General features: G+C 36.6%; 1 protein-coding gene across 6 annotated transcripts in view; it reads left to right on the forward strand.

Annotated features, from left to right (window-relative positions):
• Positions 1-13797, forward strand: part of FAM184B (family with sequence similarity 184 member B) — a 36127-nt gene extending 22330 nt beyond the window's left edge. Inside the window, exons 4-12 of one of the 6 annotated variants that reach the window (XM_077177679.1) lie at positions 3069-3281; positions 3994-4147; positions 5271-5383; positions 5788-5972; positions 8667-8813; positions 10295-10412; positions 10597-10701; positions 11329-11552; positions 13054-13797. In XM_077177679.1, the coding sequence (XP_077033794.1) occupies positions 3069-3281; positions 3994-4147; positions 5271-5383; positions 5788-5972; positions 8667-8813; positions 10295-10412; positions 10597-10701; positions 11329-11552; positions 13054-13144 (1350 nt within the window). In that variant the 3' untranslated portion in view covers positions 13145-13797. The remainder of the gene's footprint in view (positions 1-3068; positions 3282-3993; positions 4148-5270; positions 5384-5787; positions 5973-8666; positions 8814-10294; positions 10413-10596; positions 10702-11328; positions 11553-13053) is intronic. The other 5 variants (XM_077177681.1, XM_077177680.1, XM_077177683.1 and 2 more) reach the window with 5 other exon arrangements.
• Positions 13798-14978: the final 1181 nt, after the last annotated feature.

The raw sequence follows: 14978 nt of genomic DNA on the forward strand, positions 1-14978 counted from the left end.
GAAATTTTGCATTTTTCTTGATTACTCCAGAAGTTACTTTCTGAACTAATTACTTGGCAATATTGCCAGGGTAGTGAAGTCATTTCAACTTGTAATAGTTTCTTGCTATAGGTACATGAATATTCACAGCCAAGAAAGCACCATTTACTCTATAATGCTATGTTTCAGTGAGGGCATGTTTCCCATCTGGAAACCTTCACAATGGCTCAGCCCAGAGCTTCCGCCTCAAAGGTTAGGCAATGTGCTGTTACTAATCCACTTCTAACCTGGATACAATTTCAGACCTAAAAATAGCTTCCTTGGCTGCCTAAGACCCGTTTTTGGTTGGCCTGACATAGCTGGAGCATTGTGAAGAGCAGACAGAAGAATGATAATTTCATCTCTCTGGGGTTGCACTTCAAAGTGTCAGTATTTCTGTATTAGTAAGATTTTTATGGATAAAGAAATCAGACTTGCATCTGTTTGGTCATCTGGAAGGAAAGATGTGAGATCCTGTGTGGGTTGAATGCTAATTCATTAGGGCCCTCCAGTTCCTTGGTTTTGAACTACAGGATCTCTTCAGCATGTGTTAAAGGATCTTGGTGCCACAATATAAGAAAAATATGAAGCTATTAGAAAGTGTCCAAAGAGTGGCTCCAGGGATGGTGAAGGGTCTTGAGGAAAAGCCATATGAAGAGCAGCTGAGGTCACTTGGTCTGTTTAGCCTGGAGAAGAGGATACTGAGGGGAGGCCTCACTGCAGTCCAGAACTTCCTTATGAGGGAAGAGGAGGGGCAGACACTGATTTCTTCTCTCTGGTGACCAGTGACAAGACCCAGGGGAATGGTCTGAAGCTCTCAGGGGAGGTTTAGGTTGGATATTAGAGATAGGTTTTCCTCCTAGAGGGTGGTTGGGCACTGGAACAGTCTCTCCAGTGAAGTGGTCACAGCATCAAACCTGGCAGAATTCAAGGAGTGTTTGGGCAATGCTCTTGGGCATGGTGTGACTCCTGGGGATGGGGCTGTGCAGAGCCAGGAGTTGGACTTCTATGATCCCTGTATGTCCCTTCCAGCTCCAAATATTCTATGATTCTGCTCTATTCTGGAATTAGAATATGCATAAAATGGCAGTGCAAACATCAACTTGCCATGATACATCTTTGTACAATGCTAGCACAGCAACGTCCAGAGTTTTTATGCATCTTGAAGATTCCACCAAATAGCAGCCAAAGTACACAGTCAGAAATTCCTCTGGTCAGGAATTGCCACAAGTTTAGGAATATTGTTTACTGAAAACTTAATTGAAGTAACTCTGAAATAAGCCTAAAAAAACAGTAAAATACAATTTATTTTGGTTTTACTTCTTATGCCATATTACTGTTTAGGTTATGTTAGGTAATGTTTGCATCTCTGAGATCACTTTGTGCAATTCTGGTAGATAAAAGTGAATTAGTAATGGAATTAAAAGTACAGTTTTTTCAAGAACTTTTGTTTTGCAGCAGGAGGACATTATAAAACAAAATTCCAGAGTGTTGCTGCTTTGTTAATAATGAAAACATCCAAATAGATTCTGGACTGATGTGATTTGACAGAGCTTCATTGGCTTAAATGCTGCTTTACCAACTTCAGCAAATTGAGGGTCTGGCTATCTGTTTAGAAGTCAGGAAGTGCAAAAAATTACTTGGACACTGCAAAACATTCCAGAGAAGGATTTTCACTGGTTGATTTGAAAACATTTTTAATTGCAAAAGAGGAGGAGGAAACCTGATAGGATGGAAATGTTTGTTTCTTAACTTCTAATATGTTAGAAGCACCAGGATTCATGAGAAAGAACATGTTTGTATGCCTGATACGTCTCTGTAGAACTTCTCCCCTTAATCACTGAAAAACAATGGTTTAAAACTACTTTTCCATCTGATTTCTTACTACATTGTGTTCCCAGCTCAGACTATTTCTAGTTAGTATGATCTTTTCTTTCATGTTAGAAGTCCTTTGGGCCAATAATTGTCTCTGAAGAGTTGGGGAAGTTTATAACATTGGGACCACAGATTAAGTTTGTATAGGCCTCTATTCATCTCTCCTGCCTAGGTGACTGATTTGCTTAAGAAGTATTCCAAGTAACCTTTTTCCTGTTTCAGATTTTTCTATTATAAAATATACAGTCTATTTTTCTGACACATTTTTTTCAGTCCCTTTATTTTCAGGAAGCCCATAAAAAAATGCATGCTTGGGTGTAGTGATGCTAATGCATATTGTGTCAGCTGATAGGAGGCACTGTGCAGCATTAAGTCTTTCACATCAAAGGTTAGTTTTATGAGGAACTGCAGTACCTAAAAACTTCAATGTTTCTTTTCTTTATATAGGAAAATATTGGCTTGAGTTCAATAGGTGTGAAGACAAAGTAGGGTTTTTTTTGCCTGTAACCAGAAACCAAAGTGCCCCTTTGATTAAATCTTATGATTTACCACATATTTCTTTAAAAAGTAAAAAAAATTTCATCATCTCTTGAAACAAAAGTATGCTTGGCAAGTGGCTTTGGCATCTGCCTATTCTTGGAGTGTATCCAGGCTACAGACAGATCCCATTACACAGATATATTAAAGGCAATTAATGTTTTTCATTACAAATAGTATTTGGCAATTATTCTTCACTAGTTTGATCAGGAAAATTGGTTTCATTTGATGACACAGTGGAAGAAGCCAAGAAAAAACTGGATGAATAGTGAACTTAAACTCAGTCTGAGGCAGGTGAAGCTAGGTGCTGTTTCAAATTAAATATATCAGTTTTGTTAGATAGCTTCAGCAGAGCCTTAGGCCTGCCTTCTGGTTTGTGCCATATTATTGTGCAAATTGAACATATGAGATGAAGATGATTTGAAATTTTTAAAAAGTATTTGATAAGCAACAGACACTATATGCAAAAGGGTTGTCATTCTTCACTGAAAAAAGTGTTGTTTTCTTGCACAAAACAAGCATCTTGCTATTTTTTCATAGAGCAAGACAAGCTCATAAAATGTGTTCAACTTTACATAATTCCTCTCCATTGTGAATGCAGCTAATAATCCTGTCCTGCTGATTTACTTTTCTGGAAGGTGGCTCAGCTGAAGCAAATATTAGAACAACAGGCAAATAATTTCAAGGAGTCACTGAAGAAACATAATCTACAGTCCAACAAAGAAAAAGAGAAACTTTTGCAGGATCTTCAAAACACCATTAAAGAAAACCAGAATGTTAAACTGCAGTTGGAGGCATCACATCAAAAAGTCTTAAAAATGTTGGAGAAAAGCAAGAATCAGGAACTTAAGGTCCGTTTACTACATACTAATGTTAAAAAAATATTTATATTTATGGGGTAAACCATCTGAGTGAGAGCCAATTATCAAAACTCAGTTACCTCCAATTAATTTAATGATGGGTTGCTATTGTTGCATATAATGAATTATTCTGGGATTTTTAAACTTCCTCATCATCAGGCTGGGACGGGTGGGTTGGTTGGTGGTTTGTGGGACTTTTGTTTTGTTTTTTAATAATTTTAACATTTTAACTTAGACCACAGTGTGAATATAATATATCCTACAGTTAGGTTGCAATGAATATAAGCTCCTTTATCTGTGCACCTACTTCAATACAAATACAAGGGAATTCCTGAGAGTATTACTAACAGAACTCAGTTTTATTATGTTTCATCCGTTATTAATTTATACATAAATACTTAAGAAGTATAATAGACACATATAGTGATGTGTATTGCCTTTTATACCTTCAAGAAATCAATTCAGTAAGTGATAGCCAAGGCTTTTAAAGGTTCAAGTGAATTGATTTTAGTGACAAAATGTTAATGCAATATACTGAAATTCTAAAGATAAAATGTCTTGTAAAGTGGTGATGAAAATTAAAGTTCTACAAAAATTCGAAAGTTCTAAATGAAGGTCAGATTCATCCTAGCATTACAAGTAAAACAACAAGCTGATAAACAGGCTCCAACTACTTTGTTTTTGGGGGGACTTTTGCTTACAGGAGGCAGAAGAACGTTTGAAAAAGGAATTTAATGAGACTTTCAAGATCCAACATCAGTCTCATAGGCTGGAAATACAAACCTTGGAAGAGAAAGCAAAGAAAGAACTCCATGATGAACTTGAGCAGATACAAAAGCAGCAAGCCCTCTTGCTAGGTATAGTGTCTCATGTCATGCACAGTTCCTACTGCTTGATTATATATATGCTGAGAACCACTGACTTTCATCCCATTCATTTTCTTTCCCATTTTCTGGGAACTCAGATCTTTGTTAATCTCTTTTGTCATACCCTGCAATTTCAACAATATAGTCTTAATATTCTTTGTTAACCAAGCTCTCAACTGTCAGCAGCAAAATGTTGCTGAGAGTAGTATGGTGTACAACATTTAAGTATGCATAATCAGGCATATTAGATTGGAAAATTATAATTAGTTCATATAATTTTCCCTTTCTTTTTCTATGTTGAGATGAATTTTTATATGTGCTTCAAGTCTGTTCCATTGAGTTCAGCAGTGGAGAGTCAGTTTCAAAAGTGCTCAAAACTGTTAAGAACTAAACAGGACACGGCACTAGCAAAATGTGTAATATCTTCAGGTTTAATCTCAGGTTATTAAAGCTCATCTATAAAATATTTTTTAATTAAATAAAGAATAATTTAAAAGTATTTTACATACGAACTGAATTTTATTCTTGGATTTTTTCCACTAGTAATTAAAATTTTCTTGAAAGATTTCTTGCTTTCTGAAGTTTAGACTTTAAATAGATAGATTCTCTTCTTCAAAAAAGATTCTCTTCTTCAAGAAAGATTGTAGGGAGACAACAGAGATAAAAACTTTTTGCTTCTTGTACTTGAAAAACTTGTACCTAATATACCCAAAAGTTGCAGTATATGACAGATAAGCTTGCATAAGCATTGTACTTCTCTAACACAAACAGAGCTTTCCTCAGTCTGCCTCATGGCCCTCTGTAGACCAGCTGAATTAACAGTAAAGCTCAAGATTAGAAGAAACAATGGTGATGATGTGGTCTGCAATACAACCACCACAGAATTATCTCTCTGAGCCTGATGTGGACTAATTGCTTTTGTAGCTCCAAATCACCTTATTATTGCTCAGCTGAGTTACCTCTCTAGTAATAGGAGGCCATTATGCTTAATGGGGAAGGAGTTGAGGAACAAAGCAAAATGTAATGAATTAATGTTTTCATCTACATTCCCTGTATCTGCCTTCCCCATCCAGCTGGCCTCTGACTGCCTAAATGACTGTCTGATTGTTACTAGGATCTCTAAGGATGGAACTCTCCGAGCAGCAGACATCATGCACAAACCTAAAGAAGCAAATAGAAGAATTACAAATGGAGCTGAGGAGTGTGAGGACATTGAAGAAGCAACAGGCAAGGGACCAGTTTGTACTTCATTGCCATGTCGTGTCCAGCAAAAGCAATAATATCAAATTTCTCTCTCTAGTGATAATAAAAGTATACAGTCTCTTCCAGAAATGCAATGAGTTTTCTGCCTTTATGTCTCACTTTAAATGTTTATAATTTTTTGCCCTGTGGGCAGGCTTTTTCTTTCCAATTAAAGATCAGAATCTACAAAAGAAGTAAATGAATGAATGTTACAATAAAATAAATTCTGTAGAGACTATAGATTATATTTAGAAACTTTTGATCCCTGATTTTGTCTTGCACATATAATTGAAAAATCAGATCACAAAAATGCAATGCACACAAATCCAGGAAGATGTTAACATTAAAAATAAGAGGCTGTGAATAACTAAATTTGGCCTTTTTCTTAGGAAGGAAGTAGCCAAAGCCAGATCAGATCTCTTCACGATGAACTGGAAAAATGTCAGAGTGAAATTTCTGAACTCAAGAGAGAGAATTTACTTTTGAAGGACACAATGGAGCTGCTCAGTGCTGAGTTGGAGACACAGAAGCAAGAAGCTGCACAGCTTCAGGATAGAGATAAACAGCATAGAAGGTTTGCCTTGAATTCACACTTGGCAGTGCTATCAGAGATTCAATAATTATGCCAGAGTGAGTGGTGTTCTAAGCGTGATGCATGTCAGAATCTTTCCTTTCTAAAGTACTAATTTTAGAAGCTAGGAATTTTGCAAAAGCAGTAGTTCATTTCACATTTTCCTCCAGCCATAATAGATGCATTTGAACTAATTGTTCATTATATGTTACAGAAAAGTATGTCTATTGTATCCCCCCAGGAGTGACCTGAGAAAATATGCATGATGTCAGCCTTTCAAAGGCACTGGAAGACATAAATCCCAAACTCACCAAAGAGCTATTAAAAAGAATATAGAAGTTTCTGAGTAAATATCAGGTTTTTATACATACTCTGTAGCTGAAACCAATGGACTGTTAATTCCAAAGGGGACGCTTGAGAATGCCATATACTCCCTGTAAGAGTTTGCTTTGGCTGTAGCAGCCAGATTTGCCCAGGGGAAGTAAGGGCAGTGCCAGTGGATAGTGACAGTGCCTCTGGGCTGATGGTGAGCCTGGCACTGTGAGAGGCTGTCAGGACACAGGAGGGGCAAAGTGACTGCAGTCTTGGCCATCTTGTAGAAGGTAAACCATGTCTTAGTGTAGCCAGAGGCTCAGCACACTTGGTGCAAAAGGGTCTTCCCATTTCTGTTCAGAAAAAGTGCAGAATGCCAGGATCAATTATGTTGGAAAAGACCTCTGAGATCTTTGAGTCCAGCCTGTGACCACCATGTCAACTAGAGCATGGCACTGGGTGCCCCGTCCAGTCTTTCCTTAAACACGTCTGGGCAGCCCATTCCAATGTCTTCCTTTGAAGAAATTCTTTCTACTGTCTAACTTAAACCTCCCCTGGCATGACTTACAAAGGAGACAAGACTGGGTTCACTGCCCACTGCATTTGTATGGGTGTTGAATCCTTTGAAATTTATGGATGAACATACTTAACACATTCTCTTTGCAGAGAGACTGAGGGATCTGGTGTGTGGGTATCTTTCAATCCATTTTTGCAGTGGTGCAGGATATATGCCCCTAACTACACAAGCATTTATATAAAAGGATTTCTGAAGAGTGTGACCTTAAAGGAATCTTTAAAATTATGGCATATATAGTCCAGAAAAAAGCATTCAATGGATAGAATATCTCTCTGCAGACTGTCAGAGTGGCCAGAGTAATTCCATTCCTGTCTACCAGTCAGTAGATATTTAAAGAATGAGTAATTTTTTTTTTTTTTTGCCATTGCACTCTTTGGAGAGTTACTTCAAAGTGAATTTCATTTCAAGCTTTTGAAGCCAGATCAATAGAGAGAATTGCAAACCAGAGAGTTTCATTAATGCCCTCAAGCTACCTTGAAGGAATTTAGAGACTCTGTTCATGAAGAGAAGAATTATTCACGTGTCAGCGCTGAGGTCTAAAAGGCCTCAAATGCTAAGGCTGCTGGGCTGGAGGATTTTCTTTACAGGTAATGAATGGTGTAGCTCTACTACAGTAAGCATTTGGAAAGGAAGCATTAATGGAAATTATATAAGGAGAAATCCTTCAAATAACTGGAGGTAGGACCAAAGCACTGGAGTGGACTTAAGCCTCTGATACAGGCTGCTCTGAAATTAACCCATGGAATATTTGAAAATCTAACTTGCAGCTCTTGGGTTTTTTTGGTTTGTTTGTTTTTTTTTTTTTTTTCGCCAGACTAATAATTTGAGTAGAGGAGTAGTTAAATTGGTGCATATAAGTAATTGGTATTTTTACTTTTAACAGCAGTGCCCCTGTCTTATGCCAGTTTATTTTCTGATTTGAAAGCTGATAGGGGCTTGTTACTTGCGTGTGACAAATTTTTATAACAAATTACTTAAAATTACTAGTCCTACTCTTGCCAAGTAAGTGAAACCCATAATCTGCTCAAAGTAATAATTCCTCTTTCCATTCTCTTGAACTGTGTGATTTCCACCTCCAGTACAGAAAGCTTTTACAAGGATGAGGAAAAGAGCAGACAGTGGTGTTTTTATGGGAAGAGAGAACAAGTCACCAAATGGGTCTTCTGAAGGAGAATATTCTACTCCTGAATATTCATTTCAAGGGATCCTTCTCCTTTTTTTACCCTTATTCTTCTGCTGCTTATTTTATGCTAAATGCCAAATTAGTCACTTCCATGGCTGTGCTCTAATTTCAAGGGGAGAAACTAGATTTATTTTTTTTTTTTTTTAGTTTTTTTTAATTTTTTTTTAGTTTTAGGATGATGATAGGCAGTATTAAATGTTTCTGGTGTCATGATGTAGTGAAATATATCATGAGAGCCTCGTGTTAAAATGCCAGATATTTCAACATGATTTTGCTTAATACAAATAAGTTCCTATGGTACTTTGTTGTCATGTTTTGTCATTAAGATTGATGTACAAACTAACCCTCGACAGAATATCAATTGCACCATTATAAGGAATAGACCTTGAATTTCCTGAAGGGTGAAGGCCAAGTACTTTTCAAAATAATTTTTCTCTTCCTCAGTGTTAAAATTTTTCTTCTCAGATTGCAACCAAAATGTCAAATCTGTAGGCAGAAGCCAGATCTTTGCCCAGTTAACTACCCTTGCAGTCAATAAAACTCCTCAAAACTGTATGCTTTGATCAATGATAATAAACTAATATTGAAACCTGAGAATTCAGACATATTTTAATACCAATGAAAGGCTACTGGTAGAAGACCTCAATATCAAGCATAAAAAAGAACTGGACATATTGAAAGGAGATCACCGGAAGGAAATTGAAACCATAGTATCTGATTTCAGCAGCACTCAGGCACATCTCCAAGCAAAGATTTTCTCCTTAGAAACTGCGTAAGTAATTCAACAATAAACTCTGGCTCATGCTGGCAATGAGTTCTGTTTCTATTTATTATTCTTAGTACGTATAGTTTTTTTTATTAATCATAAGTAAAATACTATAAGGATCAAAATAGAAGTGCATAGGTATTATCTTTGCAAACAAAAAAGACTCAGCCACATTGTAATAAATTCTGGATATTGCTTAATCTAAAGCACTGTACATGAAGCTTTACAATGCTTAACTAAAACTTGCATGTATCAAAATAGAAGTGTATAGGTATTGTCTTTTCAAACCAAAAAGACCCAGACACATTGTAATAAATTCTGGATATTGCTTAATCTAAAGCACTATAAATGAAGCTTTACAATGCTTAACTAAAACTTGCATGTATCAAAATAGAAGTGTATAGGTATTGTCTTTGCAAACCAAAAAGACCCAGACACATTGTAATAAATTCTGGATATTGCTTAATCTAAAGCACTATACATGAAGTTTAACAATTCTAAATTAAAATTTGCATGTAGGATCTAAAATTTTATGAAGTGTAAAATCTTCTATGTTACAGATACACCAGAGGCCTTGATCCATGATCTTGTTGTTAATTTTGTTCAGCAGAGCAGCATCATTGAGTAAAGGCTTCTTAACCTCATTCTCACTCCCTTAAAAATTTCCAAGGAAAATGATGCTCATGCAAATTAATGCAGTTTGCAGCCCCCTGTGGATTGAAGTTCTGTGGTGTTTCAGATTGAACAGGAGAGACCCCTCAGAAATAATCCCTTATATATATATCCCTCCTTCTTTTCTCTTATCCCAACTGTTCAGAAGCAGCAGAAGTCCAGAAGAGAGACTTGGCATGTAAGCAGGCCTCTAACCTTTAAACCTTTCAGATGTAAAGATTTATCTTTTTATTTTAACTCAGAGATAACTCTAAGGTAATAAGAGTCAGGGGTGGTCCTCTCAAAAATGTTTACCCACACATTAAAAAAAGGAAATTTAAGGAATTTTAAAAGCTAAACTCAGACTACAGGTTTTGACTTTGCAGGGTACTAAAGCAGCATGCATATCCATGTTTATCTTCATGAAAGTTACAGGAATTGAGTAATTCTGAGGATTCCAAAGTTACTGGGTCAGAAAAGAGAACAAGTAGATGAATATAGATATGTATAGATTCTCTGACACTGATTTCTTTCTTTAGGAAACTAGACTAGCAATATGATGTGCAAGCTTGTTACTATTTTAAATAAGGGGCTGGATTTTACACTGGACAGGTGTTGTGGATTAACCCTGGAAATTTATTTTGGAACTCCAGAAGATTCTATACTTCTACATAAACCATGTACAGGTGCCCATTTTATAAAAATCCTGCTTTATTGGAAAGGCCTGGCTATGTCCCTGTATTTTAGGCTTGGAACATAGGGCAGAGTACATCCAAGGTTTCTCTTGAACCTAATCTGAGGAATTTTTTTTCTGGTCTGTATTTTCTTTGGTACAGACTTAAAGAATTAGAAGAAAAGTCAATAAAGTGGGAGTCCAGGCCTGAAGATACACACCTTATAAACTGTCTGCAAGACAAATTAAGTGAGAGAGAAGAGATTATCAAGCAGCTGGTGGTAAGACTGCTTTTTATATGGACATACCTATTTTGGAATCTATTGCAAGGCTCTATGCAGTGTTTCACACATTGCTTCACTCTGGTTGGTTGTTTCTGTTCTGGAATACTTTGACAAATGTGTCTTTCCATACGAGCTTCCAACAAATACATGTTTCCATACATGTAACTTTGTTTCTCTTCAGGAAGGAAGAAAATGTCAGCATTCACTTTCAGCCAACACTGAATCTTACAGGAATCGGTCATTTTCTTTCAACCCCAATACAGCATGCCTGACTCCCTCCATGAAGGTAAGATGAACAATGCAATTAAAATCACAAATTGTGATAGTTTTATTACTATTTGAATCATACCAGGACAATAAAAATGCTATCCATGTTTATGATGATATTCAGTAGAATTCTTTCCAGGGCCAACCTACAGTCAGTTGTTGAGCATAGGAGAAATTCATTAGAAGTATATATGCAACATAGATAACTTTTTAAGCCAATATAAAACACCAGAACTCTGACATCAGTCTTCCACTGGGATAAGCATGGCCATTGCTTGCAGATTTGAGAGGTGCTAATCAGGATATTGCATGCATCAAGGCAAATTATGCATCTGTTTGAGTTGCTTGGTATCTGCCCTTTGTCATTCCACCCCTTCTGCATGATATTTCTACAAATAGCCATAGAAAGAAGGGAGGTCAAGTTGGTGGAAAGCACCTTCATGTGTCTAAAATCTCAGGGTCAAATACATGTTGTTTTAATTGGCTGACAAAATCCATGGATACAGCATACCCTGGAAATTTAATTTAAATTCCTATAGAAAAATATAGAAATCTTCCTATTTGGGTGTTCCTTGTAAGGTATTTGGGAATGAGGTATTGTTAAGGTTTTATAGAATAAATTGTAAAAAATGTGTATGTAATGAAGTTTTCTGTTACAATAAAAAAGCAGAAGAAAAAGGTTGAGGTGCCCAGTCGTGTTGTCAGTGTTCCGAATTTAGCTTCCTACGCAAAGAGTTTTTTGAGCTGTGACTTGAGATCAAAAAGAAGTGCTCCTCAAATAACAAAATCTACAAGCTTAGACCGGAGTTCTGGCTGCCTCAGGGTGGGCTCTCCATCAACACAGTCCTCAGACAGCACTGCTGCCACAAGGTATTTGTCCATTTTGTATGATGATAAATGAATTCATATTTAGAATCTTGTAGGCAATTCAAACACATTTGACATGAAATACACAACGATGTAAGGTTCCTACTGTGCAGTGAACTCTGTATGTTTGGTTTTCTACAGACAGATCCAGAACTTTACTGCAAAAGTGGGCTATAATCCCTGCCCAACAGACCTTTTGCTTGCAACCCGTCCTGGTAGGGAAAAAAAAACCCAAGTAAACCAACCAAACAAAACACACACACACACACACACACACACACACACACACACATATACACACAAAAAAAGGAAAAGGAGCTGCCAGTATTTTACTAAGAATGTAGTTAATTGTGAACATGGCATCTTTCAATGGTTCTGTTGTGTGTCTTTTGTGTCTTCCTTCTTATTTTTATTGCCTCACCTTGCACTTGGTAGATGTGGATGGCATGTTTTTATTTTAAGAAGTATTTGAATGAACTTAGGCTGATCATTTGGCAAAGCTTAAAGATTTCAAAACTGATTAGCAGATACTTAACTTAGTTTTTTTCTCTCTGAGGAGCTTTAATTCTTCAAATTTTTGAGTTATGTAAACGATGTTCAGTGTTTTATAACATAAACTGTCTCTTCAAGAAATAGTTAAAAATGTATGTAGCTAATATACAGTTAAAAATCCCCAAACCTTGCCACTGTATTTCAGGGCAAAATCTAGCCTTCTCAGCTATCTCCTGGTGGAGATTTAGTTATTCTGTAAATTATGTGCAAGAGAATTCTTTCCTTGGGGGCAGATGGTGCTGACTGCTGACAAAAACAACCTGGGACAAAGGCTTAGATCTTCTTTGGCAATTCCCACTTCTTTAAGATACAAACATGCTGTGTCATGCCAGATGACTGCCAAGGCAAATGGGATTTCTGTTTTAGAGGGAAACAAACGTGCAAGGAGACTGAGCTTGGCTGCTGCTCCCTTAATTCTTTTAAATCAGTCAGTCATAAATTAAGTCCTATTTGTTATCGTATGTTAAAAAAATCCTGAATGACGGAAAATCAGGGACTATGTAATAGGATTGATTATGAATGCCAGGTAGTGTTCAGAAAAATCTTTCCATTTCAAGTAGAACTTTTACCCAACATTTTTAATGCATAAATTTGGTATTTTTAAGAGTGAATTGCAGCTGCCATTCTCTGATTTTCAAGACTTCATATTCTTGAAGCATCCTTTTGTTGAATTTTTTGGGGGTGTCAAGTTAAGAACTATGTTCAAATGTTTCTGCAGAGTTCTGTTAAACTCTGCTTCATGCTTTTCTTCATGTTACAATCAGTGCTGCTAGTCCAGTTACCTGGCTGGCACAGATCCCACTAAAACTGTACCTGGCACCTTTTGGCCTCATCCATTCATGTGAGCACAGAACCATTCATGGGATGATGAGTTTTTCTGGGAAAAGTATTACATGTTGATAAGATTGTAAGTAAGTAGGTTGGTGATGCTAATGCTTATTTGTTTGCACAGGACACATGGCAATGAACCACCACAAACCAAAGATGACCAAAAACAAGACCCTCAGCATCAAGAATGGTTTACTAAGTATTTTTCATTTTAAAGCAAACTATTTCCATACTTCTCAGAATTTCTATAAAAGTAATTCCAGTTTCCTTTTTAGGAATGATAATCCAATAGATGATTTAAGGGAAGAAAAAAAAGTAATTTCTAAGTTAGGAAATATCTGCTCTCTCTTACATCTAGTAACTATGGAGTTATAGGCATGAATTTCAGGAAAATGCTTTTTTTTAAACAACTTCTATAAAAAATTAACGAAAAGTTTGGATACAGTTACATGAAAAGACTTTTTAATGAAGAGACTGTATCACTCCACAATTTCATTAAATATGGAATTTGGACTCTGATATGTTCTGTCAATTTGGCACCAGCTGAAAAAATATCTTCCTTCTGTACATTTATACGCTTGCTTCATCAGCTGTTTAAAGTAAGTTCTGCATATAATAATGTAATTTTAAAAGTTTTTTATGCTTTTTGTTAAATTAATTTTAAGCTGCACTGCATGTAGTACATCTTCAAAAATAGCATGTTTATAGCAGGCTGGTTCAGAAATAATTTCTGGTTTGCTTCATAAACTGTTTTGTATATTTATATCTATTTGCTATGTAATATTCCCATTGAATTTCAATATATGTATCAGCCTGATAAATTAGGGTGATATGTAAGTATGAACATTAAAGCTTGTAAATGATCCAATTTCTGTGTTTTTCAAAAGAGTTCTCTGTTAATGCTGAAGTCAGACTTGTACATTGAGTTCCAGTGATGACAACTGCACCCTTGTACCTTTTAACTCTACACTAGTTTTATGCCCACATAAAAGCAAAGTGGGGGAATGACCACATTTATCAGATCATGCTTATGATTGCTGGCAGGAAAGAACCCATGAAGAAGTTGACTCTTGGGTTATTAACCCATTAAGTGTAAAAGGCAGGAAAATGTGCAACCAGCAGCCTGCTACTAAGACAGGATAGTTCCTCTTCAATTGCTTTGAATCCCCATTTCATTTCAACCAACAGGGCCCAGCTACCTAAAAAAATGTTACACATGCAAAGAGATGTACCTCCAGCAAAGAGATGTACCTCTTCTCACATCCAACAGCCAGCAAGAGCTACAGCAACAGATCACTGTCAATCTCTTCAGACAAAACAGCCACTGTATCTCACTGCTGGGGCAGAGGTGGAAGGAAGGGCAGAACACTTCCACATGGCCAATGCTTTCATCTCAGTTATCTAATATTTTTTCCAAGAGGAACTGTTTGGTTGGAAAAGTGACTTTGGCAGTAGATTTGGCAAAAAGGCACATTTCATACTTGTAATCAAGAAAGAGATTAAACACTGTACAGTACCACTGATGGGTACCTTGGCATCTGTGAGGATAGAAAAAATGTGCAGTGCTGTTTTCATTACTTTTCATCCATGCTGCGCCAAGAACACTAGAAATTTCAATACACAATTAGCAATTCTTACTTCCAGGGTTACAACAATTAATTATTCACTCTGCCCCCCCTAGAAAAGTATATGTAGAAAAGTGGTTGTATGGATGAATTAAATTTGTTGCTTAGTAATACACAGGAGTATTTTGCTATTTCTACCTCCAAAAGCTTTTTTGGCTACATTTAACTTACTAAATAGAGCACTGCAATAGAAGGTAATTCTGTATACTGGTCAGTGGTGGTGATCCTAGCTCCACAATAAGTGGTCTGAATTTTGGGGTAGGTATTTTGGAACATCTCTTCAGCACTCTGAGAGTCAGAACATCAGTAACATGAGGCCTGCATGACATATCCCACTCTTGTGTGTGTTTTTCCATTTCAATTCATCCTATAAGAACCAAATTTGAATATTCCAAGGCACCTTCCATGAGGTGAGCCAGTATGA

This window comes from Agelaius phoeniceus, chromosome 4 (assembly GCF_051311805.1).
Source record: "Agelaius phoeniceus isolate bAgePho1 chromosome 4, bAgePho1.hap1, whole genome shotgun sequence".
In the NCBI taxonomy this organism is placed as follows: domain Eukaryota; kingdom Metazoa; phylum Chordata; class Aves; order Passeriformes; family Icteridae; genus Agelaius; species Agelaius phoeniceus.